The 27799-nt window shown below is 47.5% G+C and overlaps 1 protein-coding gene across 1 annotated transcript in view; it reads left to right on the top strand.

Moving 5' to 3' along the window:
• LOC122550335 (E3 ubiquitin-protein ligase TRIM7-like) overlaps positions 1-27799 on the top strand; it is a 79885-nt gene that overhangs the window by 10825 nt on the left and 41261 nt on the right. Inside the window, exon 2 of the mRNA XM_087986857.1 lies at positions 9002-9097. Within this exon, the coding sequence (XP_087842983.1) occupies positions 9002-9097 (96 nt within the window). The remainder of the gene's footprint in view (positions 1-9001; positions 9098-27799) is intronic.

Below are 27799 nucleotides of genomic sequence, written 5' to 3' on the forward strand. Positions count from 1 at the left end.
CTTTGTGAAGGACAGCCCCCTGCCATCTTTGTGCATAAATCCTCTATGCAAGGGATTGGGTATTTATCCAGCTGCGAGAAACAGTTTCCTGTTTGTTTAATATCCCCATCAACCTGTCGAGCTTTACAACTAGTTTGGCCAGTGCAGCCCATTCCACAAACTGGACTGGTTTGATGATTCCTTCGTTTTCCAGCCTACTACTTTCTGCCTGTACTTTTGCCCGTGAGGCAAATGGCACTGGGCGGGCCTTGCAGAATCATGGAAATGTTTCCCGGTCAACGTGAAAGGTGGCCTTGGCTCCTTTGATAGCCCCTGGACCTTCCTGAAAATCTCCAGGTATTTAATTAGAACTTCACTCAGGCTGCCATTTTCTAATCAAAAAATGTTGAGCCAATCACGGTGAACCTATCTCAAACAATTTTGCCCTATCATGCTTGGGCCTGAGCATTTTACTACAATTAGTGGGAACTAAATCAGCTGCTTCTCAAACAAGACCATAACCAAAGTTGTCCCCTTAATCTGTAAAGGTTCTCAGTCTAGCTAAGGTCGTATGCAAACATAAGGATTGGAGTCCTGCATGAATTTTGTTAAAGGCTGGTTCTGCAATCACTGATACAGCTGCGCCAGTATCAACCTCCACTGGAACCAGGTGACCATTTAACCAGACGTTTATTTTGATTGGCTCTGATTTGGATGTTGCTAAGCAATTTAACAGTTACAAGCCAGATGTAGGTGGGCTTTCCGGGGTGTGCTATGTCCTGGATACCAGTCTATGAATTTTCTTACTCAATTCAGACCAGTGGAACTCTTCTGCTGTCTCGAGTCCAAACACAGTCAGCAACTACAGTGGCTTGCTGGCCCGGATTCTGGAGAAACTGTTCTCTGTTTGGCCGAGGCTTGGCTTAGCTTTGGGGGTTTTGCTACAGGTTGATCTCGAGTCCTTCTGTTCATGATATGTCCTGAGTGAGACTGTCAATTGCATTCACTCAGGTGGTCTTCCCCAATCTCAGTTGGCCTGGCGAGGGTGTCCATTTACATAAGCATACCTGCAATTCATCTGCTCCACTTGTCACACTCTCCAATGACAAAGCCAGTTGTGGTGCCTGTTTAAAGTCCAGTTGGGCTTCAGCTAGTAGGTGCTTTTGCATGTTTACTTCATTAGTCCCACATCGATTCTCAGCATTTCATTAAGGATTAAATCAAAGTCACTGCCTTTGCCAGTTGTCTTAATCTTGACAAAAATCCCGATTCTCCAGGTTCTTGAGCTGCCAAGTAAAACCGATGGAGTCTCAGAATTAGAGAAGAATAATATTCCTTAACTAAATCCATTAACTCTTGAAAGGTTTTAGTATCTGGTGCCTCAGGAAGAGTAAAGCTCCTAATGACCGAAAAAGCTGCAGGTCCACAAGTTGTCAGGAGAATTACTGATTGCTTTTCATCTGCCCCAGTGTTATTTGCCCAAAAACAATAACACATTCTTTCCACATACTGGGCCCAGTCTTTGAAGGCAAGGTCAAATGAGTCAAGCTTCTCAAATAATACCATATTGCCAGAAATGCTTACCCCAACTCAAAGACGACTGTTAGGAGCAAATTTCTTCAGGAGCATTTTTTTTCTCTCGTTGCCACCGAAATATCTTCATGGAGGCTGGTATCCTGTCACCAAGTCACCCTGTATTCATGGAGGCTGGTATCCTGTCACCAAGTCACCCTGTATTTACACGTGGATAGTACTTGACACTGGTCCAACTTACTCAGAGTCAACAGAACCTCTGACCCTCCTGTTTATTTTTTTTTCTTTCTCTCTATCCCCTGACACTCCTGTTTATTTTTTTTCTTCTCTCCCCCACACTACCACCTAACCAGGGTAGTGCTTATATTTTCCCCAGCACCCATGTTGTGTGTGTGCAGGTGTGAGACACAGTGAGAGACACAAAATGCACGAATCTTTATTCAATTTCCACCACCAGGAAGATAGGAAAACACCTGAGTGGCCAGTGACAAGCAGTGCCCTTCACACCCTCCTGTTTTTTTTTTCTTTGGAGAAATGATGCAAAACTCCCCTTTTTTTTGAAGGGCAGGCACTCTTATTTTTAATTTTTTTTTAACAAAGTGCACGAATCTTTATTCAACACTCCTGTTTCTTTTTTTTTTAATTTAACCCCCACACTACCACCTAAGTGCGGTAGTGCTTATTTTTTCCCCAGCACCCACACACCCCAGTGTGTGTGTATAGGTGTGAGACAGTGTGAAAGACACAAAGTGCACCAATCTTTATTCAAATTCCACCACCAGGAAGATAGGAAAACACCCGAGTGGCCAGTGACAAACACTGCCCTTCACATCAAAGGACAATGCTGTGTGATCAAAAACAGTGAAGGGGAGGGTAGGGACTAAATCAAAATAGAGTTGGAGGGAGAAGTGATGCACTCCACTCCCTGCGGCGCCCACCACTCCCTGAACAACTCCAGGGTGTTGGTCGACACTGCATGCTCCTTCTCCAAGGACACCCAGGCTCTAACCTAACCGCAGAAGAGGGGCAGGCAGTCGGCCCTAACGACCCCCTCCACGGCCCGCTGCCTGGACCTGTTGATGGCCAGTTTGGCCAGGCCCAGGAGCAGACCCACGAGGACGTCTTCAGACCTGCCCTCCTTCCTCCGTACCGGGTGCCCAAAGATCAGGAGCGTGGGACTGAAGTGCAGCCAAAAACAGAGGAGAAGGTTTTTAAGGAATCAAAAAGGGAGTGCAAACGCCCACACCCAATATATACATGGTCCACGGACTCCACAGGGCCACAGAACAAGCAGTTGGGCTGGGAGTCCGTGAACCACCGCAATCTGCGGTTGCAGGGGACTGCTGCGTGCAGCACCCTCCACCCCAGATCCCCGAGAGAAAGGGGGAGGACTCCCGCGTAGAGAGCCCTCCACTGGGGATCCCCACCGCCCGGTGGCAAATGGGCACGCCAAGGCGTGTCCGGACGGTGGATGAGGGAGAAGAGGTGGATGGTGTGCAGCAGCAGTCGATACAGGGCCTTTCTCTTCACCTCCTTAAACGAAACAAAATTAAAATTTCGGAGGCGGCTCAGGTTGTGGGGCACAGGCTCCCGCGGGAAGTACGGGAACCCTCCTGTTTATATCTGTCAGCAGGGCTCCCTGATTGGACCAGGTTAACAGCCTCAATCAAGAAACTCATATGCTATGAGGTCCACCTAGCTGATCTTGTTACAATCACTACAATGTCCTCATATATAGAATCTTACAATACAGAAGAGACCTTATGGCTCATTGAGTCTGTAGTAAGACCATAAGACTTAAGAGGAGAAATTAGGATTCAGCCCATTGATTCTGATCCACCATTCAATCATGGCTATATGCTTTTCAACCCAATTTTCCCATTTTCTCCCCATAACCCTTGATCCCCATGAAACTCAATAACTTATCTATCTCTCTTAAATATCCTCAATGACCTGTGGACTTCAACAGTTTCCTCATTTCCCCTTCCCCCACCTCACCCTAGTTTCGAACTTCCAGTTCAGCATTGTCCCCATGACTTGTCCGGACTTGTCCTACCTGTCTATCTCCTTTTCCACCTATCCACTCCACCCTCTCCTCCCTGACCTATCACCTTCATCCCCTCCCCCACTCACCTATTGTACTCTATGCTAATTTCTCCCCACCCCCACCCTCCTCTAGCTTATCTCTCCACGTTTCAGGCTCACTGCCTTTATTCCTGATGCCCGAAACGTCGATTTCGCTGCTCCTTGGATGCTGCCTGAACTGCTGTGCTCTTCCAGCATCACTAATCCAGAATCTGGTCTCCACAGCCTTCTGTGGCAGTGAATTCCATAGATTCCCCATTCTCTGGCTGAAGAGGTTTCTCCTTATCTCTGTTCTGAAAGGTCTTCCCTTTACTCTAACGCTGTGCCCTTGGGTCCTCATCTCTCCTACCAATAGAAACATTTTCCCAACATCTACTCTGTCCAGGCCATTCAGTTATCTGCATGTTTCAATCAGATCCACCCCACCCCCCCATCCTTCTAAACTCCATTGAGTATAGACCCAAAGTCCTAAACATTCCTGATATGTTGAGCCTTTCATTCCTGGGACCATTCTCAAGAACCTCCTCTGGATCCGCTCTGGGGCCAGTTCGTCTTCCTGAGGTATGGGGCTCTCAAAATTGTTCACAACATTCCACATGTGGTCTGACCAGAGCTTTATAAAGTCTCAGAGGTACACCCCTGCTTTTATATTGTAGTTGTCTCAAACTAAATGCCAGATTGTATTTGCCATCCTAACTACCAACTCAACCTGCAATGTTACCTGAAGAGAATCTTGGACTAGGATTCCCAGGTCCCTTTGCACTTCAGAGTTCTGAATTCTCTCCCCATTTAGGAAATAGTCTATAGCATCAAAACTACCTGAAATCTACACTGGACCCACTTTGCCTTGAATAGCCTTGAATGATATCGCTCTTCAAGTGCTGATTCTTTTAAAGGTTGTGAGGTTATCTATCTTGGGTCCCCTCCCACGTAGTGCATTCCAGACCCCCACTGCCCTCTGAGTGAAAAAAACCTTTCAATTCCCCTCTAAACTCCTACTTCAGTCTAACATGATGCCCCCTTGTTAACGACCCTTCAACAGCGGCTTTTTATCCACTCTGTCAAAGCCTCTCACAATCTTACACATCTCATTCAAGTCTTCCTCAATCTTTTCCGCTCTAAAGAAAACATCCTGAGCTTATCCAGCTCTTCTTCATGATTGAAGTGCTCCATTCCAGGCAACAGCCCTGTGAACATCCTCTGCATCCACCTCTTGTAGGACTGACATGAAGAATCAAGTCTAGAAGCTTCCAAAATGGCTCAGATTCTACTGTTCTTCATCCACAGAAGAATCCATACACTAAACAAACAGTTCTTCCTAGCCATATCGGAAATTAAAGTCAGTAAGTACCAAAAACTTTCATGTACTTACCCCCACACTCCAGATTCCTCAACCATTCCAGTATCTTCCATCGGCCTCCGGAACCGCTCAGGCACCATTAACCAGGCGGCCACTGCAGCAACCGCCGCCGCGAACCACGATGTCACTTCCGCCCCCACCGACCATGCAGCCTCCGCGATCACCGCCCAGACAACCGCCTCCACGATCGCCAGGAAGACCATCGCCAACAGATTCGCGGCCTCCGCGGGGTCCACAACCACCGGCAACAACACCGTTTCAGCCGTCACCACAGCCACCTCCCCCCCTGCAGTTGCCATTGCCTCATCTACTTCCCAGTGACATCACTCACCTGTACAACGACCACGCCGCATGCATCTCTGCCCCCACGCCGATCTCCGCCCCCATGCCTAACCTCGCCCCCACTCCCAGCTCCAGCCCCACACCAGGTCCTAACTCCCAGCCCTGCCGTGTTTTCATCATCCCTCCAGACCTCCCACTCTCTGAGGATGAAAGATCAGTCCTCAGCAGAGGCCTCACCTTCATCCCCCTACGCTCCCGGACTAACAAGTTCAACACGCAGCGAGACATCAAACAATTCTTCCGCCACCTTCTCCTCCGCGCCTACTTCTTCAACCAAGACTCTTGCCCACCCTCTGACGACCTCTTCTCCCACCTCCAACACACCCCACCCACCTGGACACCCCGTGCTGGCCTCTTACCCGCCCTCGATCTCTTCATAGCCAACTGCCACCGCGACATTAACTGCCTCAACCTCTCCACCCCTCTCACCCACTCCAACCTCTCACCCTCGCAACATGCAGCCCTCCATTCCATCCGTTCCAACCCCAACCTCACTATCAAATTGGCAGACAAGGGAGGCACGATAGTAGTTTGGCGCACCGACCTTTACATCGCTGAGGCTAAACGCCAGCTCGCGGACACCTCCTCCTACTGCCCCCTTGACCATGACCCCACCTCCCATCACCTCCCACCATCTCCCAGACCATCCAGAACCTCATCACCTCAGGGGATCTCCCATCCACCGCCTCCAACCTCATAGTCCCACAACCCCACACCGCCCGTTTCTACCTCCTGCCCAAAATCCACAAACCTGACTGCCCCGGCCGACCCATCGTCTCAGTTTGCTCCTGCCCCACTGAACTCATCTCCGCATACCTTGACACGGTCCTGTCCCCCTTAGTCCAAGAACTCCCCACCTACTTTCGGAACACTACCCACGCCCTCCACCTCCTCCATGATTTTTGCTTCCCCGGTCCCCAACGCCTTATCTTCACCATGGACATCCAGTCCCTGTACACGTCCATCCCCCATCACGAAGGACTCAAATCCCTCCGCTTCTTCCTTTCCCGCCATACCAACCAGTACCCTTCCACTGACACCCACCTTCGACTGACTGAACTGGTCCTCACCCTGAACAACTTCTCTTTCCAATCCTCCCACTTCCTCCAAACCAATGGAATAGCCATGGGCACCCGCATGGGCCCCAGCTATGCCTGCCTCTTTGTAGGATATGTGGAACAGTCCATCTTCCGCAGCTACACTGTCACCACCCCCCATCTTTTCCTCCGCTACATCGATGACTGTATCGGCGCTACCTCATGCTCTCACGAGGAGGTTGAACAGTTCATCCACTTTACTAATACCTTCCACCCTGACCTCAAATTTTCCTGGACTGTCTCAGATTCCTCCCTCCCCTTCCTAGACCACTCCATTTCTATATCAGGCGACCGACTCAACACGGACATTTACCATAAACCGACCGACTCCCACAGCTACCTAGACTACACCTCCTCCCACCCTGCCCCCTGCAAAAATGCCATCCCATATTCCCAATTCCTTCGCTCCGCCTCATCTGCTCCCAGGAGGACCAATTCCAATACCAACCAACCCAGATGGCCTCCTTCTTCAAAGACCGCAATTTCCCCTCAGACGTGGTCGACGATGCCCTCCACTGCATCTCCTCCACTTCCCGCTCCTCCGCCCTTGAACCCCGCCCCTCCAATCGCCACCAGGACAGAACCCCACTGGTCCTCACCTACCACCCCACCAACCTCCAGATACATCGTATCATCCTTCGTCATTTCCGCCACCTCCAAACGGACCCCACCACCAGGGATATATTTCTCTCCCCTCCCCTATCAGCGTTCCGGAAAGACCACTCCCTCCGCGACTCCCTCATCAGGTCCACACCCCCCACCAACTCAACCTCCACTCCCGGCACCTTCCCCTGCAACTGCAAGAAATGCAAAACTTGCGCCCACACCTCCCCCCTTACTTCCCTCCAAGGCCCCAAGGGATCCTTCCATAATCCACCACAAATTCACCTGCACCTCCACACACATCATTTATTGCATCCGCTGCACCCGATGTGGTCTCCTCTACATTGGGGAGACAGGCCACCTACTTGCGGAATGTTTCAGGGAACACCTCTGGCTCACCTGCACCAATCAACCCAACCGCCCTGTGGCTGAACACTTTAACTCCCCCTCCCACTCCACCAAGGACATGCAGGTCCTTGGCCTCCTCCAACACCAGACCCAGGGCCACACGACGCCTGGAGGAAGAGCGTCTCATCTTCTGCCTAGGAACCCTCCAACCACAAGGGATGAATGCAGATGTCTCCAGCTTTCTCATTTCCCCTCCCTCCACCTTATCTCAGTCCCAACCCTCGGACTCAGCACCGCCTTCTTGACCTGCAATCTTCTTCCCGACCTCTCCGCCCCCACCCCCCTCTCCGGCCTATTACCCTCACCTTAACCTCCTTCCAACTATCGCATTACCAACACTCCTCCCTCAAGTCCCTCCTCCCTACCTTTTATCTTAACCTGCTTGGCACACCCTCCTCATTCCTGAAGAAGGGCTCATGCCCGAAACGTCGATTCTCCTGCTCCTTGGATGATGCCTGACCTGCTGCGCTTTTCCAGCAACACATTTTTCAGCTCAGATACTCACTAGCAATCTCTCCAACCCTTCGGCAGATTGAGACAAATCCTTGCACCATTGCACCATCAGGGCTTGGTGCAGCCACGACACGATGTTTCTGAACGGAGAGGTTGTGGGATTCAGAGATATGGGAACAGAATCGAGGCTGGCATTCTCAGTGTTATATTGTTGAGTGCTGTATTGTTGAATTAAACATTAAATGGAGTTTCTGTCTGGCCTCTCAGATGGACATAACTGCAGCTTAATTCAAAGTGACCTGGGCAATAATTAGTCTCATTCAATAAGGTAATTTATCTCATTACTGTCTGTGTGTAAACTGTCTACTGCGTCTCCCACATCTATGAATGTACTTGGAAAAATGCTTCCTTCTCTGCGAAACACTTGAAGATATCCGAAGCTGCTACAAAAATGCTGCTGCCTTTGTTTCTTTACCAAGAATCAAACTGTCCTGGTCAGTGATCAGTAGGAGGCAGTAAAGCCCCTGAGTCAGAACTCCCCTTTTTGAATTAGAATCCCTATAGTGTGGAAACAGGCCCTTTGGCCCAACAACACACACCAACCCATCTGAAGAGTAACCCACCCAGACCCATTCCCCTATCTTATATTGTTATGATTAGTTTAGATTTCCTACAGTGTATCCCCTGACTAATGTACCTAACCTACACAATCCTTTGGGCAATTTATGGAAAAGCGCAGAAGGTCAGGCAGCATCCAAGGAGCAGGAGAATCGACGTTTCGGGCATGAGCTCAAGAAGGGCTCATGCCTGAAACGTCGATTCTCCCGCTCCTTGGATACTGCCTGACCTGCTGCGCTTTTCCAGCACCACATTTTCAGCTCTGATCTCCAGTCCTCACTTTCTCCTATGGGCAATTTAGCATGGCCAATTGACCTAACCTTCACATCTTTGGACAGTGGGAGGAAACTGGAGCACCCAGAAGAAGCCCATGCAGATATGGGGAGAATGTGCAAACGCCACACAGACAGTTGCCTGAGGCTGGAATTGTACCCAGGTCTCTGGCACTGTGAGGCAACAGTGCTAACCACTGAGCCATCATGCCACATTTCATATGTTTTCATTATTGCAACTGTCTTCACAGGAAAAATTGAGAAAAGAAGTTGAAAATCTCCGGATAATTCAGCAGGATTGCCATTTCAAGCACCAAGATGTAACAATAACCGAATCGGAAATCAAGGTAGAGTACATGCACTGGGACTGGGTTTAAGACCATAGGACCATAAAACATAGGAGCAGAAATTAGGCCATTCAGCCCATCGAGTCTGCTCCACCATTCAATCATGGCTGATAAGTTTCTCAGTCAAAAAGTGTGGTGCTGGAAAAGCACAGCCAGTCAGGCAGCATCTGAGGAGCAGGAGAGTCGACGTTTTGAGCATAAGCTCTTCATCAGGAATGGGGGGGGGGGGGGAGCAAAGGGGCCTGAGAGATAAATGGGAGGGTGTGGGTCTGGGGGTAGGTGGCTGGGAATGCAATAGGTGGATGAAGGCGGTGTGATGGTGATAGGTCCGACAGGAGGGTGGAGCGGACAGGTGGGAAGGGAAATGGACAGGTGGGACAGCTCAGGAAGATGGTGTCAAGTTAAAGGGTTGGATCTGGGATAAGGTGGGGTGAGGGGAAATGAGGAAACTGGCGAAATCAACATTGATCCTGTGTGGATTAGTGGTGCTGGAAGAGCACAGCAGTTCAGGCAGCATCAAAGGAGCTTCGAAATCGACATTTTGGGCAAATCCTGTGTGGTTGGATGAGGCGTTCTTCTTCCAAGCTTTGGGTGGTTAGGGTTTGGCGATGGAGGAAGCCAAGGACCTTGGTGCAACAGGAGGGGGAGTTGAAGTGGTCGGACAAAGGGCGGTGGGGTGGGGTTGATTGGTGCATGTGTCCTAGAGAATGTCCTGAAACATTCCGCAAGTTAGCGTCCTGTCTCCCCGATGTAGAGGAGACCACATCGGGTGCAACAGATAGAGAAGGTGACTTGTGTGGAAGTGCAGATAAATTTCTGTTGGATGTGGAAGGATCCTTTGGGGCCTTGGATGGTGGTGAAAGGGGAGGTGTGGCCACAGGTTTTGCATTTCTTGTGGCGGCAGGGGAAGGTACCAGGAGGGGAGGATGGGTTGGTAGGGGCGCGTGGAACTAACAAGAGAATTGCAGAGGGAATGGTCTCTGCGGAACACAGATAGGGGTGGGGAGGGAAATATTTATCTGGTGGTGGGCTCTGTTTGTAGGTGGCGGAAATGCAGAGGATGATGTGCTGTATCCGGAGGTTGGTGAGATGGAAGGTGTGGACCAGAGAAGTCTGTCCTTGTTGCAATTGTAGGGGGGGGGTTTCAAGAGCAGAGGTGCTGGAAGTGGAGGAGATACGCTGGAGGGCATTGTTGACTATGTGGGAGGGGAGATTGCGGTCCCTGAAGCAGGAGGCCATCTGGGACATTCTATGGTGGAATTGGTGATCCTGGGAGCAGATGCAGCAGAGGTGGAGGAATTGGGAATAAGGGATAGTGTTTCTGCAGGATGCAGGGTGGGACGAGGTGTAGTCCAGGTAGCTGTGAGATTCGGTGAGTTTGTAATAGATATCCGTGTTGAGTCAGTCGCTGAAAATGGAGATGGAGAGCTCCAGGAAGGGGAGGGTGGTGTCCGAGATGGTCAAAGTGAACTTAAGATCAGGGTGGAAGGTGTTCGTGAAGTTCAACCTCCTCATGGGAGCACAAGGTGGCGCCGATACAGTCTTCGATAGCAGAGGAAAAGGTGGGGAATAGTGCCAGAGTATCTGTGGAAGATGGACTGTTCCACGTACCCGACCAAAAGGCAGGCAAAACTCGAGCCCATGCGGGTGTTCATGGCTACCCCTTTTGATCTGGAGGAAGTGGGAGGATTCTAAGGAGAAATTGTTGAGGGTGAGTTCAGCCAATCAAATGATTCTGTCAGTGGAAGGGTACTGGTTGGGTCGGGCGGGAGAGGAAGAAACGGAGGGCTTGGATGCCTCTGTCAGGCGGATGGATGTGTACAGGGACTGGATGTCCATAGTGAAGATAAGGCGTTGGGGGCCGGGGAAATGAAAGTCATGGAGGAGGTGGAGGGCGTGTGTGTGGTGTCCCAAATGTACATGGAGAGTTCCTGGACGAAGGCGGACAGAACGGTATCAAGGATTGAGGAGATAAGTCTGGTGGGACTGGGGCAGGAGCAGGCAGGGATGATGGGTCGACCGGGGAAGTAAGGTTTGTGAATTTTGGGTAGGAGGTAGAACTGGGTGGTGCAAAGTTCCCGAAAGATGAGGTTGGAGGCTGTGGATGGGAGATCTCCTGAGGTGAAGAGGTTGTAGATGGTCTAGGAGATGATGGTTTGGTGATGGGAGGTGAGGTTGTGGTTGACGGGCTAGTAGAAGGAGTTGGCCGTGAGTTGGCACCTGGCTTCAATTGTCTAGAGGTCAGCGCACCAAACTACCACAGCGCACCCCCCTCCACCTTATCCACTGATTTGATGATGAGGTTGGGGTTGGAGTGGAGGGAGTGGAGTGGAGTGTTGTGAAGGTGAGGGAGTCGGTGAGGGGAGTGGACAGGTTGAGGCGGTCAATGTCACGGAGGCAATTGGAGATAAAGAGGTCGAGGGCAGGTAATGGACCAACACATGGTGTCCAGGTGAATGGGGTATGTAGGAGATGGGAGAAGGGGTCCCCAGTGGGTGGGCGGGTATGAATCCTGATGGAAAAAGTAAACACAGAGACGGAAGCAGTGGAAGAAAAGTTTGAGATCGCAAAGCGTGTTAAATTCATTGATCTGGAAGTGTAGGGGGCTGAAGGTGAGGCCTTTACTGAGAACTGACCATTCATCCTCAGTGAGGGGGAGGTCTGGGGGGGAATGGTAAAGGCACAGCAGGGTGGGAGCTAGGACCTGGTGTGGGTGTGGAATGGGGAGTGGGTGCGGAGACTGTATCTGGAGTGAGTATGGTTATGGGGTCGGGAGTGACATCACCAACGGAAGTGACTCTCACTCTGGGGGTCGGGAGGTGGAAGCAGTGCCTACAGTGGCATCCACAGGGGCGGAAGTGATGTAACAGGTGACATTCACGATGTCAGCGATACTCTGGTGAGTGATGTTGATGGGGGTGGTGTTTCTCAACTCCATTCTCTCCATGCATGTCCTCGGCAGAGTGGGAGGTGGAGTTAAAGTGTTCGGCCACGGGGAGGTGGGGTAGGCTGGTGCAGATGTCCCAGAGATGTGCTCTGCAAGTTGGCGTCTTGTCTTCCCAGTGTCGAGGAGACCACATTGGGTGCAATGGATGCAGTAGATGAAATGTATGGAAGTGCAGGTAAATTTCTGTCAGAAGTGGAAGGATCGTTTGGGACCTTGGACAGAGGTGAGGGGGGAGGTGTGGGTGCAGCATTTGCCCTTCTCAGGATGGATGCCGGTGACAAGTGGTGTTCCTCAAGGCTTAGTGCTAGGACCACAACTTTTCACCTTATACATTAATGATCTGGATGAAGGAATTGAGGGCATTCTGGTGAAGTTTGCAGATGATACAAAGATAGGTGGAAGGAGAGATAGTATTGAAGAGGTGGGGAGGCTACAGAAGGATTTGGACAGGTTTGGGGGCCTCCTCCATCACCAAACCCTAACCACCCGACAGCCGGAGGAAGAACACCTTATCTTCTGTCTTGGGATCAATGTGGATTTCACCAGTTTCCCACTTGCCCTCCCCCCACCTTATCCCAGTGCCAACCTTCCAATTTGGCACTGCTCTTTTGACCGGTCCTACCTGTCCATCTTCCTTCCCATCTATCCACTCCACCCTCCCCTCCAACTATCACCTTCACCCCCACCTTCATCTACCCATTCCAGTCCCACCTACCTCCCTCCAGCCCCCCCCCCCCCCCCATTATCTCACAGCCCCCCGGCTCACAAGCCTCATTCCTTCTGAAGGGCTTATGCCCGAAACATTGACTGTCCTGCTCATCGGATGCTGTCTGACCCGCTGTGCTTTTCCAACACCACATCCTTCGACTCTGGTCTCCAGCATCTGCAATCCTCACTTTCTGTGAGTTGACTAAATTCAATTCTTTAGTGGACTCCACCACAAGCTGCTCCAAAAAGCCATCTTGTAGACATTCCACATATTCCTATCTTGCGAACCACTGCCAACTTGATCTTCCCAGATCATCTACCTGCATTGAAACAGATCATCTACCTGCACGTCCTTTCTCTCCATTACCCCTTAAAGTCAATATACTCCAGAAATCTATTGATTTCCACTTTGAACATGCTCAATGATTGTCCTTCCATAATCATGTATATGTGTGTGTGTTTGTGTGTGAGAGAATGAGTGTGTATGTCTGTGTGTGTGTGTATCAGATAGAGAGAGAATGAGTGTGTGTCAGTGTGTGTTTGTGAGTGTGTATGTCAGTGGGTGTGTTAATGTGTATATCAGTGTGTGTTTGTGTGTGTGTGAGAGAGAGATTGAGTGTGCATATCAATCAGTGTGTGTGTATATCAATCAGTGTGTGTATGTGTGTGAGAGAGAGTGTGTATGTCAGTGTGTGTGTGTGCATATCTGTGTGTGTGTGTATATATCAATCAGTGTGTGTATGTATGTGAGAGAGAGAGTGTGTATGTCAATGTGTGTGTGCATATCAATCAGTGTGTGTGTGTGAGAGAGTGTGTGCTTATGTCAGTGTGTGTGTGCATATCAATCAGTGTGTGTGTGAGAGAGTGTGCGTATGTCAGTATGTGTGTGTGCATATAAATCTGTGTGTGTGAGAGAGACAGAGAGAGTGTATGTGCATGTGTGCATATCAATCAGTGTGCATGTGTGTATGAGAGAGAGAGTGTGTGTGTATGTCAGTGTGAGTGTGCATTTCTGTGTGTGTGTGTATGTCAGTGTGTGTGTGTGTATGTCAGTGTGAGTGTGCATTTCTGTGTGTGTGTATGTCAGTGTGGGTGTGTGTGAGAGAGAGTGTGTGTATGTCAGTGTGTGTGTGCATATCAATCAGTGTGTGTGAGAGAGAGTGTGTGTATGTCAGTGTGTGTGTGCATATCAATCAGTGTGTGTGAGAGAGAGAGTGTGTGTATGTCAGTGTGTGAGCATGTCAGTGTGTGTGTATGAGAGAGTGTGTGTATGTCAGTGTGTGTGTATGTCAGTGTGTGTGTGTGTATGTCCATGTGAGTGTGCATTTCTGTGTGTGTATGTCATAGTGTATGTGTGAGAGAGAGAGAATGTGTGTATGTCAGTGTGTGTCAGTGTGAGTGTGCATTCCTGTGAGTGTGTGTGTGTATGTCTGTGTGTGTGTATGTCAGTGTGTGTATGTCAGTGTGTGTGTGTCTGTGCGTGTATGTCTGTGTGTGTGTGTGTATGTCAGTGTGTGTGTATATGTTAGTGTGTGTGTGAGTGTGTGTATGTCAGTGTGTGTGTGTATGTCAGTGTGAGTGTGCATTTCTGTGTATGTGTATGTCTGTGTGTGTGAGAGAGTGTGTGTATGTCAGTGTGTGTGTGTATGTCAGTGTGAGTGTGAATTTCTGTGTGTGTGTGAGAGAGAGTGTGTGTGTGTCTGTATGTGTATGTAAGTATGAGTGTGCATTTCTGTGTGTGTGTGTCATAGTGTGTGTGAGAGAGAGAGAGTGTGTGTATGTCAGTGTGAGTGTGCATTTCTCTGTGTGTGTATGTCATTATGTGTGTGTGTGAGAGAGAGAAAGAGTGTGTGCATTTCTGAGTGTGTGTATGTCTGTGTGTGTGTGTGAGAGAGAGAGGTTGTGTGTGTATGTCTGTGTGTGCCTATGTCTGTGTGTGTGTCTGTGTGTGTGTGTGTCAGTGTGTGCGTGTGTCAGTGTGTGTGCATTTCTGTGTGTGTGTGTCATAGTGTGTGTGTGAGAGAGAGTATGTGTATGTCAGTGTGTGTGTGTGTGTCTGTGTGTATGCCAGTGTGTGTGTCAGTGTGAGTGTGCATTTCTGTGTGTGTGTATGTCATAGTGTGTGTATGTGTGTGAGAGAGAGTGTGCATGTCAGCGTGTGTGTGTGTATGTCAGTGTGAGTGTGCATTTCTGTGTGTTGTGTATGAGAGAGTGTGTGTATGTCAGTGTGTGTGTGTCTGTGTGTGTGTATGTCAGAGTGTATGTGTGTGAGAGAGTGTGTGTATGTCAGTGTGTGTAAATGTCAGTGTGTGTGTGTTAGTGTGAGTGTGCATTTCTGTGTGTGTATGTCATAGTGTGTGTATGTGTGTGAGAGAGAGTGTGTGTGCATGGCAGTGTGTGTGTGTGTGTATGTCAGTGTGAGTGTGCATTTCTGTGTGTGTATGAGAGAGAGTGTGTGTATGTCTGTGTGTGTGTATGTCAGAGTATGTGTGTGTGTCAGTGTGAGTGTGCATTTCTGTGTGTGCGTGTATGTCATAGTGTGTGTGTGTGAGAGAGTGCGTGTGTATGTCAGTGTGTGTGTATGTCTGTGTGTGTATGTCAGTGTGAGTGTGCATTTCTGTGTTTGTGTATGTCATTGTGTGTGTGTGAGAGAGAGTGTGTGTATGTCAGTGTGTGTGTGTATTCAGTGTGTGTGTGTGTATGTCATAGTGTGTGTGTGAGAGAGAGAGTGTGTATGTCAGTGTATGTGTGTATGTCATTGTGTGTGTGTGTCAGTGTGAGTGCATTTCTGTGTGTGTCTGTATGTCGTTGTGTGTTTGTGAGAGTGTGTGTGTATGTCAGTGTGAGTGTGCATTTTTGTGTGTGTATATGTCATAGTGTGTGTGTGAGAGAGAGTGCGTGTGTATGTCAGTGTGTGTGTATGTCTGTGTGTGTATGTCAGTGTGAGTGTGCATTTCTGTGTTTGTGTATGTCATTGTGTGTGTGTGTGAGAGAGAGTGTGTGTATGTCAGTGTGTGTGTGTATGTCATTGTGTGTGTGTGAGAGAGAGAGTGTGTATGTCAGTGTATGTGTGTATGTCATTGTGTGTGTGTGTCAGTGTGAGTGCATTTCTGTGTGTGTCTGTATGTCGTTGTGTGTTTGTGAGAGTGTGTGTGTATGTCAGTGTGAGTGTGCATTTCTGTCTGTGTGTGTGTGTATGTGTGTGTATGTCAGTGTGTGTGTGTATGTCAGTGTGTGTGCGTGTATGTGTGTGTGTATATGTCAGTGTGTGTGTATGTCAGTGTGTATGTCAGTGTGTGTGTGTCTGTGCGTGTATGTCTGTGTGTGTGTATGTCAGTGTGTATGCCTGTGTGTGTGTATGTCAGTGTGTGTGTATATATTAGTGTGTGTGTGTGTATGTGTGTATGTCAGTGTGTTTGTGTATGTCAGTGTGAGTGTGCATTTCTGTGTATGTGTATGTCTGTGTGTGTGAGAGAGTGTGTATGTCAGTGTGTGTGTGCATATCAATCAGTGTGTGTGTGAGAGAGAGAGTGTGTATGTCAGTGTGTGTGTGCATATCAATCAGTGTGTGTGTGAGAGAGAGTGTGTATGTCAGTGTGTGTGTGTGCACATCAATCAGTGTGTGTGTGTGAGAGAGAGTGTGTGTATGTCAGTGTGTGTGTGTGCACATCAATCTATGTGTGTGTGTGTGAGAGAGAGAGGGTGTATGTCAGTGTGTGTGTGCATATCAATCACTGTTTGTGTGTGAGAGAGAGTGTGTGTGCGTATGACAGTGTGCGTGTGTGTGAGAGATAGAGTGTGTGCATGTCAGTGTGTGTGTGCATATCAATTAGTGTGTGTGTGAGAGAGAGTGTGTATGTCAGTATATGTGTGCATATAAATCTGTGTGTGTGAGAGAGACAGAGAGAGTGTATGTGCATGTGTGCATATCAATCAGTGTGCGTGTGTGTATGAGAGAGAGAGTGTGTGTGTATGTCAGTGTGAGTGTGCATTTCTGTGTGTGTGTATGTCAGTGTGTGTGTGAGAGAGAGTGTGTATGTCAGTGTGTGTGTGTGCACATCAATCAGTGTGTGTGTGTGAGAGAGAGTGTGTGTATGTCAGTGTGTGTGTGTGCACATCAATCTATGTGTGTGTGTGTGAGAGAGAGAGGGTGTATGTCAGTGTGTGTGTGCATATCAATCACTGTTTGTGTGTGAGAGAGAGTGTGTGTGCGTATGACAGTGTGCGTGTGTGTGAGAGATAGAGTGTGTGCATGTCAGTGTGTGTGTGCATATCAATTAGTGTGTGTGTGAGAGAGAGTGTGTATGTCAGTATGTGTGTGCATATAAATCTGTGTGTGTGAGAGAGACAGAGAGAGTGTATGTGCATGTGTGCATATCAATCAGTGTGCGTGTGTGTATGAGAGAGAGAGTGTGTGTGTATGTCAGTGTGAGTGTGCATTTCTGTGTGTGTGTATGTCAGTGTGTGTGTGAGAGAGAGTGTGTATGTCAGTGTGTGTGTGTGCACATCAATCAGTGTATGTGTGTGAGAGAGAGAATGTGTGTATGTCAGTGTGTGTGTGTGCACATCAATCTATGTGTGTGTGTGTGAGAGAGAGAGGGTGTATGTCAGTGTGTGTGTGCATATCAATCACTGTTTGTGTGTGAGAGAGAGTGTGTGTGCGTATGACAGTGTGCGTGTGTGTGAGAGATAGAGTGTGTGCATGTCAGTGTGTGTGTGCATATCAATTAGTGTGTGTGTGAGAGAGAGTGTGTATGTCAGTATGTGTGTGCATATAAATCTGTGTGTGTGAGAGAGACAGAGAGAGTGTATGTGCATGTGTGCATATCAATCAGTGTGCGTGTGTGTATGAGAGAGAGAGTGTGTGTGTATGTCAGTGTGAGTGTGCATTTCTGTGTGTGTGTATGTCAGTGTGTGTGTGAGAGAGAGTGTGTATGTCAGTGTGTGTGTGTGCACATCAATCAGTGTGTGTGTGTGAGAGAGAGTGTGTGTATGTCAGTGTGTGTGTGTGCACATCAATCTATGTGTGTGTGTGTGAGAGAGGGTGTATGTCAGTGTGTGTGTGCATATCAATTAGTGTGTGTGTGAGAGAGAGTGTGTATGTCAGTATGTGTGTGCATATAAATCTGTGTGTGTGAGAGAGACAGAGAGAGTGTATGTGCATGTGTGCATATCAATCAGTGTGCGTGTGTGTATGAGAGAGAGAGTGTGTGTGTATGTCAGTGTGAGTGTGCATTTCTGTGTGTGTGTATGTCAGTGTGTGTGTGTATGTCAGTGTGAGTGTGCATTTCTGTGTGTGTGTATGTCAGTGTGGGTGTGTGTGAGAGAGAGTGTGTGTATGTCAGTGTGTGTGTGCATATCAATCAGTGTGTGTGAGAGAGAGAGTGTGTGTATGTCAGTGTGTGTATGTCAGTGTATGTGTGTATGTCAGTGTGTGTGTGTATGTCAGTGTGAGTGTGCATTTTTGTGTGTGTATATGTCATAGTGTGTGTGTGTGAGAGAGAGTGTGTGTATGTCAGTGTGTGTGTGTATGTCAGTGTGAGTGCGCATTTCTGTCTGTGTTTGTGTATGTCTGTGTGTGCGTGTATGTCAGTGTGTGTGTATATGTGTGTGTATGTCAGTGTGTATACCTGTGTCTGTGTATGTCAGTGTGTGTGTGTATGTCAGTGTGTGTGTCAGTGTGAGTGTGCATTTCTGTGTGTGTGTGTCATAGTGTGTGTGTGAGAGAGAGTGTGTGTATGTCAGTTTGAGTGTGCATTTCTGTGTGTGTATGTCAGTGTGTGTGTGTCTCAGTGTGAGTGTGCATTTCTGTGTGTGTGTATGTCTATGTGTGTGTGAGAGAGAGAGTGTGTGTATGTCAGTGTGTGTGTGCATATCAATCAGTGTGTGTGTGAGCGAGAGAGTGTGTGTGTGTCAGTGTGTGTGCATTTCTGTGTAAGTGTATGAGAGAGTGTGTGTATGTCAGTGTGTGTGTATGTCAGTGTGTGTGCATTTCTGTGTGTGTGCATGTCATAGTGTGTGTGTATGAGAGAGAGTGTGTGTATGTCAGTGTGTGTGGTGTGTATGTAAGTGTGCATTCCTGTGTGTGTGTGTGTACATATCAATGTGTGTGTGTGTCTGTGCGTGTATGTCTGTGTGTGTGTATGTTTGTGTGTGTGTGTATGTCAGTGTGTGTGTGTATGTCAGTGTTGTGCATATGTCAGTGTGTGTATATGTTAGTGTGTGTGTATATCAGTGTGTGTGTGTGTTTGTGTGTGTGTATGTCTGTGTGTGTATGTCTGTGTGTGTGTATGTCAGTATGAGTGTGCATTTCTGTGTGTGCGTGTGTGTCATAGTGTGTGTGACAGAGAGAGAGTGTGTGTATGTCAGTGTGAGTGTGCTTTGCTCTGTGTGTGCATGTCATAGTGTATGTGTGAGAGAGAGAAAGAGTGTATGTATGTCTGTGTGTGTGTATGTCTGTGTGTGTGTGCATTTCTGTGTGTGTGTATGTCTGTGTGTGTGAGAGAGAGAGTGTGTATGTCTGTGTGTGTCTATGTCTGTGTGTGTGTCAGTGTGTGTGCGTGTATGTGTGTGTGTATGTCTTACTGTGTGTGTGAGAGAGAGTGTGTGTGTATATGTCAGTGTGTGTGTCAGTTTGTGTGTATGTCATAGTGTGTGTGTGAGAGAGTGTGTGTATGTTAGTGTGTGTGTATGTCAGTGTGAGTGTGCATTTCTGTGTGTGTGTATGAGAGAGAGAGAGTGTGTGTATGTCAGTGTTTGTGTGCGTGTGTGTCTGTGTGTGAATGTCAGAGTGTGTGTGTGTCTCAATGTGAGTGTGCATTTCTGTGTGTGCGTGTATGTCATAGTGTGTGTGTGAGAGAGAGAGTGTGTGTATGTGTGTGTGTATTCAGTGTGTGTGTGTGTGTATGTCATAGTGTGTGTGTGTGTGAGAGAGAGAGTGTGTGTATGTCAGTGTGTGTGTATGTCAGTGTGAGTGTGCATTTCTGTGTGTGTGAATGAGAGAGTGTGTGTATGTCAGTGTGTGTGTGTCTGTGTGTGAATGTCAGAGTGTGTGTGTGTGTCAGTGTGAGTGTGCATTTCTGTGTGTGCGTGTATTCATAGTGTGTGTGTGAGAGAGTGTATGTGTGTGTATTCAGTGTGTATGTGTATGTCATAGTGTGTGTGTGAGAGAGAGAGTGTGTGTATGTCAGTGTGTGTGTATGTCAGTGTGAATGTGCATTTTTGTGTGTGTGTGTCATAGTGTGTGTATGTGAGTGAGAGAGTGTGTGCATGTCAGTGTGTGTGTGTATTTCAGTGTGAGTGTGCATTTCTGTGTGTGTATGAGAGAGTGTGTGCATGTCAGTGTGTGTGTATGTCTGTGTGTGTGTATGTCAGAGTGTGTGTGTGTGTCAGTGTGAGTGTGCATTTCTGTGTGTGCGTGTATGTCATAGTGTGTGTGAGAGAGAGTATGTGTATGTGTGTGTGTATTCAGTGTGTGTGTGTATGTCATAGTGTGTGTGTGAGAGAGAGAGTATGTGTATGTCAGTGTGTGTGTGTATGTCATAGTGTGTGTGAGAGAGAGTGTGTGTATGTCAGTGTGTGTGTGTGTGTATCTCAGTGTGTGTGTGTGTGTCAGTGTGAGTGTGCATTTCTGTGTGTGTATGTCATTGTGTGTGAGAGTGTGTGCATGTCAGTGTGTGTGTATGTCTGTGTGTGTGTATGTCAGAGTGTGTGTGTGTGTCAGTGTGAGTGTGCATTTCTGTGTGTGCGTGTATGTCATAGTGTGTGTGAGAGAGAGTATGTGTATGTGTGTGTGTATTCAGTGTGTGTGTGTATGTCATAGTGTGTGTGTGAGAGAGAGAGTATGTGTATGTCAGTGTGTGTGTGTATGTCATAGTGTGTGTGTGTGTGAGAGAGAGTGTGTGTATGTCAGTGTGTGTATCTCAGTGTGTGTGTGTGTGTCAGTGTGAGTGTGCATTTCTGTGTGTGTATGTCATTGTGTGTGAGAGTGTGTGTATGCCAGTGTGTGTGTATGTCAGTGTGAGTGTGCATTTCTGTGTGTGTATATGTCATAGTGTGTGTGTGTGTGTGAGAGAAAGTGTGTATGTCAGTGTGTGTGTGTGTATATGTCAGTGTGTGTGTATGTGTGTGCATGTCAGTGTGTGTGTGTATGTCAGTGTGTATGCCTGTGTGTATGCCAGTGTGTGTATGTCAGTGTGTGTATGTCAGTGTGTGTGTGCGTGTATGTGTGTGTGTATTACAGTGTGTGTGTATGTCAGTGTGTGTGCGTGTATGTGTGTGTGTATGTCAGTGTGTGTGTATGTCAGTATGAGTGTGCATTTGTATGTCATACTGTGTGTGTGTGTGAGAGAGTGTGTAGGTCATTTTGTGTGTGTCAGTGTGAATGTGCATTTCTGTGTGTGTGTATGTCATAGTGTGTGTGTGCGTGAAAGAGTGTGTGTAGAACATAGAACATAGAACAATACAGCACAGAACAGGCCCTTCGGCCCACGATGTTGTGCCGAACATTTGTCCTAGCTTAAGCACCCATCCATGTACCTATCCAATTGGCGCTTAAACGTCACCAATGATTCTGACTCTGCCACTCCCACAGGCAGCGCATTCCATGCCCCCACCACTCTCTGGGTAAAGAACCCACCCCTGACAAATTTATGTCCCCTAGTAACACTCTGTTGTACCTGGAGAAAAAGTCTCTGACTGTCTACTCTATCTATTCCCCTGATCATCTTATAAACCTCTATCAAGTCACCCCTCATCCTTCGCCATTCCAATGAGAAAAGGCCTAGCACTCTCAAACTATCCTCGTACGACCTATTCTCCATTCCAGGCAACATCCTGGTAAATCTCCTCTGCACCCTCTCTAAAGCTTCCACATGTTTCCTAAAATGATGCGACCAGAACTGCACACAGTACTCCAAATGTGGCCTTAGCAAGGTCCTATACAGCTGCAACATCACCTCACGACTCTTGAATTCAATCCCTCTGCTAATGAACGCTAATACATCATAGGCCTTCTTACAAGCTCTATCCACCTGAGTGGCAACTTTCAAAGATCTATGAACATAGACCCCAAGATCCCTCTGCTCCTCCACCTTACTAAGAACCCTACCGTTAACCCTGTATTCCGCATTCTTATTTGTCCTTCCAAAATGGACAACCTCACACTTGACAGGGTTGAACTCCATCTGCCACTCCTCAGTCCAGCTCTGCATCATATCTAAGTCCCTTTGCAGCCGACAACAGCCCTCCTCACTACCCACAACTCCACTAATCTTCGTATCGTCTGCAAATTTACTGACCCACCCTTCGACTCCCTCATCCAAGTCATTAATAAAAATTACAAACAGCAGAGGACCCATAACTGATCATTGCAGAACTCCACTTGTAACTGGGCTCCAGGCTGAATATTTACCATCTACCACCACTCTCTGACTTCGACTGGTTAGCCAGTTTTCTATCCAACTGGCCAAATTTCCCTCTATCCCATGCCTCCTGACTTTCCGCATAAGCCTACCATGGGGAACCTTATCAAATGCCTTACTAAAATCCATGTATACCACATCCACTGCTCTACCCTCATCCTCATGCTTGGTCACGTCCTCAAAGAATTCAATAAGACTTGTAAGGCAAGACCTACCCCTCACAAATCCGTGCTGGCTGTCCCTAATCAAGCAGTGTCTTTCCAGATACTCATAAATCCTATCCCTCAGTACCCTTTCCATTACTTTGCCTACCACCGAAGTAAGACTAACTGGCCTGTAATTCCCGGGGTTATCCCTATTCCCTTTTTTGAACAGGGGCACAACATTCGCCACTCTCCAGTCCCCTGGCACCATCCCCATTGACAGTGAAGACGAAAAGATCAACGGTTCTGCAATTTCCTGTCTTGCTTCTCACATAATCCTAGGATATATTCAGTCAGGCCCCGGGGACTTGTCTATCCTCAAGTTTTTCAAAATGCCCAACATATCTTCCTTCCTAACAAGTATCTCCTCTAGTTTACCAGTCCATTTCACACTCTCCTCTTCAACAATACGGTCCCTCTCATTTGTAAGTACTGAAGAAAAGTACTCATTCAAGACCTCTCCTATCTCTTCCGATGCAATACACTGTCTCCCACTACTGTCCTTGATCGGACCTACCCTCGTTCACGTCATTCTCATGTTTCTCACATACGCATAAAAGGCCTTGGGGTTATCCTTGATCCTACCCGCCAAAGATTTTTCATGCCCTCTCTTAGCTCTCCTAATCCCTTTCTTCAGCTCCCTCCTGGCCATCCTGTATCCCTCCAACGCTCTGTCTGAACCTTGTTTCCTCAACCTTATGTAAGCCTCCTTCTTCCGCCTTACAAGACATTCAACCTCCCTCGTCAACCAAGGTTCCCTCACACGACCATCTCTTTCCTGCCTGACAGGTACATACATATCAAGGACACGTCGTATCTGTTCCTTGAAAAATTTCCGTATTTCCACGACATCCTTCCCTGACAGCCTATGCTCCCAACTTATGCTCCTCAGATCCTGTCTTACAGCATCGTATTTACCCTTCCCCCAATTGTAAAACCTGCCCTGTTGCACGCACCTATCTCTCTCCATAACCAAGGTGAAAGTCACAGAATTGTGGTTACCATCACCAAAATGTTCACCCACTAACAAGCCCATCATTTGTCCCGGTTCGTTACCGAGTACCAAATCCAATATGGCCTCCCCTCTGGTCGGACAATCTACATACTGAGTTAGAAAAGCTTCCTGGACACACTGCACAAACACCGCCCCGTCCAATCTACTTGATCTAAAGAGCTTCCAATCAATATTTGGAAGTTGAAATCGCCCATGACTCCTACCCTGTGGCTTCTGCACCTTTCCAAAATCTGTTTCCCAATCGGTTTCTCCACATCTCTGCTGCTATTGGGGGGCCTATAGTAAACACCCAACAAGGTGACTGCTCCTTTCCTATTTCTGACTTCAGCCCATACTACCTCCAAAGGCAGATCCCCCTCGAACTGCCTTTCTGCAGCCATTATACCATTTCTAATTAGCAACGCCACCCCCCCTCCTTTTTTTACCACCCCCCCCCCCAATCTTACTGAAACATCTGTAACCAGGAACCTCCAACAACCATTCCTGTCCCTCTTCTATCCACGTTTCCGTGATGGCCACAACATTGTAGTCCCAGGTACCGATCCACGCCTTAAGTTCACCCACCTTATTTCTGATACTCCTTGCATTGAAGTATACGCACTTGAACCCATCTCTGTGTCTGCAAGTATTCCCTGTCAGTGCTAACTTCTCCACAGCCTCCCTACATTCTTGGACATCCTGACAAACAGCTAGCCTACTTGCTGCTCTACAAGTCCGGATCCCATCCCCCTGCCAAATTAGTTTAAACCCCCCCCTGAAGAGTGCTAGCAAACCTACCCCCCAGGATATTGGTGCCCTTCTGGTTCAGGTGCAACCCGTCCTGCTTATACAGGTCCCACATTCCCCAGAATGCAGTCCAATTGTCCAAATACCTGAAGCCCTCCCTCCTACACCATCCTTGCAGCCACGTGTTCAACTGCACTCTCTCCCTATTCCTTGCCTCACTGTCATGTGGCACCGGCAACAACCCAGAGATGACGACTCTGTCCGTCCTAGCGTTTAGCTTCCAGCCGAACTCCCTGAGCTCCTGAATGACCTTCCCACCCCTCTTCCTACCTATGTCATTGATGCCAACGTGTGTATGCCAGTGTGTTTGTGTGTATCAGTGTGAGTGTGCATTTCTGTGTGTGTGTGTGTATGTCAGTGTGAGTGTGCATTTCTCTGTGTTTGTGTCATATTGTGTGTGTGTGTGAGAGAGAGAGAGTGTGTATGTCTGTGTATGTCTGTGTGTGTGTCAGTGTGAGTGCGCATTTCTTTGTGTGTGTATGTCAGTGTGAGTGTGCATGTCTGTGTGTCAGTGTGTGTATGTCAGTGTGTGTATGTCAATGTGTGTGTGTGTATGTTAGTGTGTGTATGTTTGTGTGTGTATGTCTGTGTGTGTGTGTATGTCAGTGTGTGTGTGTATGTCAGTGTGAGTGTGCATTTCTGTGTGTGTGTGTCAGTGTGTGTATGTCTGTGTGTGTGTATGTCAGTGTGTGTGTGTGTATGTCTGTGTGTGTATGTCTGTGTGTGTGAATGTCAGTGTGAGTGTGCATTTCTGTGTGTTTGTGTATGTCTGTGTGTATATGTCATTGTGTGTGTGTGTGTGAAAGAGAGAGTGTGTGTGTGTGTGTGAAAGAGAGAGTGTGTATGTCTGTGTGTGTATGTCGGTGTGAGTGTGCATTTCTGTGTGTGTGTGTATGTCTGTGTGTGTGAGAGAGTGTGTAGGTCAGTGTGTGTGTTTATGTGTGTGTGTGTATCAGTGTCAGTGTGCATTTCTGTGTGTGTGTATGTCTGTGTGTGTGTGTGTGTGTGTATGTCATTGTGGGTGTGCATTTCTTTGTGTGTGTATGTCAGTGTGAGTGTGCATGTCTGTGTGTGTGTGTATGTCTGTGTGTGTGAGAGAGTGTGTAGGTCAGTGTGTGTGTTTATGTGTGTATGTGTATCAGTGTCAGTGTGCATTTCTGTGTGTGTGTATGTCTGTGTGTGTGTGTGTATGTCATTGTGGGTGTGCATTTCTTTGTGTGTGTATGTCAGTGTGAGTGTGCATGTCTGTGTGTGTGTGTCAGTGTGTGTATGTCTGTATGTGTGTATGTCAATGTGTGTTATGTCAGTGTGTGTATGCCTGTGTGTGTATGTCAGTGTGTGTGTTTATGTGTGTGTGTGTATCAGTGTCAGTGTGCATTTCTGTGTGTGTGTATGTCTGTGTGTGTGTGTGTGTGTGTATGTCAGTGTGTGTGTGTATGTCAGTGTGAGTGTACATTTCTGTGTGTTTGTGTTTGTGTGTATATGTCATTGTGTGTGTTTGAGAGAGAGTATGTATGTCTGTGTGTGTGTATGTCAGTGTGAGTGTGCATTTCTGTGTATGTGTGTATGTCTGTGTGTGTGTGAGAGAGTGTGTAGGTCAGTGTGTTTGTGTATGTCTGTGTGTGCATATCCGTGTCAATGTGCATTTCTGTGAGTGTATGTCTGTGTGTGTGTGTACATCTGTCTGTGTGTGTGTGTATGTCAGTGTGTGTGTGTATATGTCTGTGTGTGTGCATATCTGTGTGTGTATGTCATAGTGTGTGTGTAAGAGAGAGTGTGTGTATGTCTGTGTGTGTGTGTATGTCTGTGTGTGTATGTCAGTGTGAGTGCATTTCTGTGTGTGTCATAGTGTGTGTGTGTATGAGAGAGTGTGTATGTCAGTTTGTGTGTGTATGTCAGTGTGAGTGTGCATTTCTTTGTGTGTGTATGTCAGTGTGAGTGTGCATGTCTGTGTGTGTGTCAGTGTGTGTATATCTGTATGTGTGTATGTCAATGTGTGTGTATGTCAGTGTGTGTATGTCTGTGTGTGTGTGTATGTCAGTGTGAGTGTGCATTTCTGTGTGTTTGTGTTTGTCTGTGTGTATATGTCATTGTGTGTGTTTGAGAGAGAGTGTGTATGTCTGTGTGTGTATGTCAGTGTGAGTGTGCATTTCTGTGTATGTGTGTATGTCTGTGTGTATGTGAGAGAGTGTGTAGGTCAGTGTGTGTGTGCGTATCCGTGTCAGTGTGCATTTCTGTATGTGTGTGTATGTCTGTGTGTGTGTACATCTGTGTGTGTGTGTGTATGTCAGTGTGTGTGTATATGTCTGTGTGTGTGCATATCTGTGTGTGTATGCCATAGTGTGTGTGTGTAAGAGAAAGTGTGTGTATGTCTGTGTGTGTGTATGTCAGTGTGTGTGTGTATGTCAGTGTGAGTGCATTTCTGTGTGTGTGTCATGTGTGTGTGTATGAGAGAGTGCATATGTCAGTTTGTGTGTGTATGTCAGTGTGAATGTGCATTTCTGTGTGTGTGTATGTCTGTGTGTGTGTTGTGTGTGTGTGTCAGTGTGAGTGTGCATTTCTGTGTATGTCATAGTGTGTGTGAGAGAGAGTGTATGTCAGTGTGTGTGTGTATCTCAGTGTGTGTGTGTATCTCAGTGTGTATGCATTTCTGTGTGTGTGTCATAGTGTGTGTGTGTGAGAGAGTGTGTGTATGTCTGTGTGTGTGTGCATGTCAGTGTGTGTGTATGTCAGTGTGTGTGTATGTCAGTGTGTGTATGTCAGTGCGTGTATGTCTGTGTGTGTATGTCAGTGTGTGTGTGTATGTCAGTGTGTTTGTGTATGTCAGTGTGTGTGTATGTGTGTGTATATGTCAGTGTGTGCGTATGTCTATGTGTGTGTATGTCAGTGTGTGTGTACGTCTGTGTGTGTGTACGTCTGTGTGTGTGTATGTCAGTGTGTGTGTATGTCAGTGTGTGTGTATGTCAGTGTATGTGTGTGTATGTCAGTGTGTGTGTGTATGTCTGTGTGTGTATGTCAGTGTGTATGTCAGTGTGAGTGCATTTCTGTGTGTGTATGTCATAATGTGTGTGTATGAGAGAGTGGATATGTCAGTGTGTGTGTGTATGTCAGTGTGAATGTGCATTTCTGTGTGTGTGTATGTCTGTGTGTATGTGTGTGTCATTGTGAGAGTGTATTTCTGTGTATGTCATAGTGTGTGTGAGAGGGAGTGTATGTCTGTGTGTATGTCAGTGTGTGTGTGTGTCAGTGTGAGTGTGCATTTCTCTGTGTGTGTGTCATAGTGTGTGTGTGAAAGAGAGAGTGTATGTATGTCTGTGTGTGTGTATGTCTGTGTGTGTGTGTATCTCAGTGTGAGTGTGGATTTCTGTGTGTGTGTCATAGTGTGTGTATGAGAGAGAGTGTGTGTATGTCTTTGTGTGTGTATGTCAGTGTGAGTGTGCATTTCTCTGTGTGTGTATGTCAGTGTGTATGTGTATGTCAGTGTGTATGTGTATGTCAGTGTGTGTATGTGTGTGTGTCAGTCTGTGTATATCTGTGTGTGTATATGTCAGTGTGTGTATGTCAGTGTGTGTATATGTCTGTGTGTGTATGTCAGTGTGTGTGTGTATGTCAGTGTGTGTG

This window comes from Chiloscyllium plagiosum, unplaced genomic scaffold (genome assembly GCF_037043375.1).
Source record: "Chiloscyllium plagiosum isolate Xiang-an unplaced genomic scaffold, Cpla_swu_hap1 HiC_scaffold_5, whole genome shotgun sequence".
Classification (NCBI taxonomy): domain Eukaryota; kingdom Metazoa; phylum Chordata; class Chondrichthyes; order Orectolobiformes; family Hemiscylliidae; genus Chiloscyllium; species Chiloscyllium plagiosum.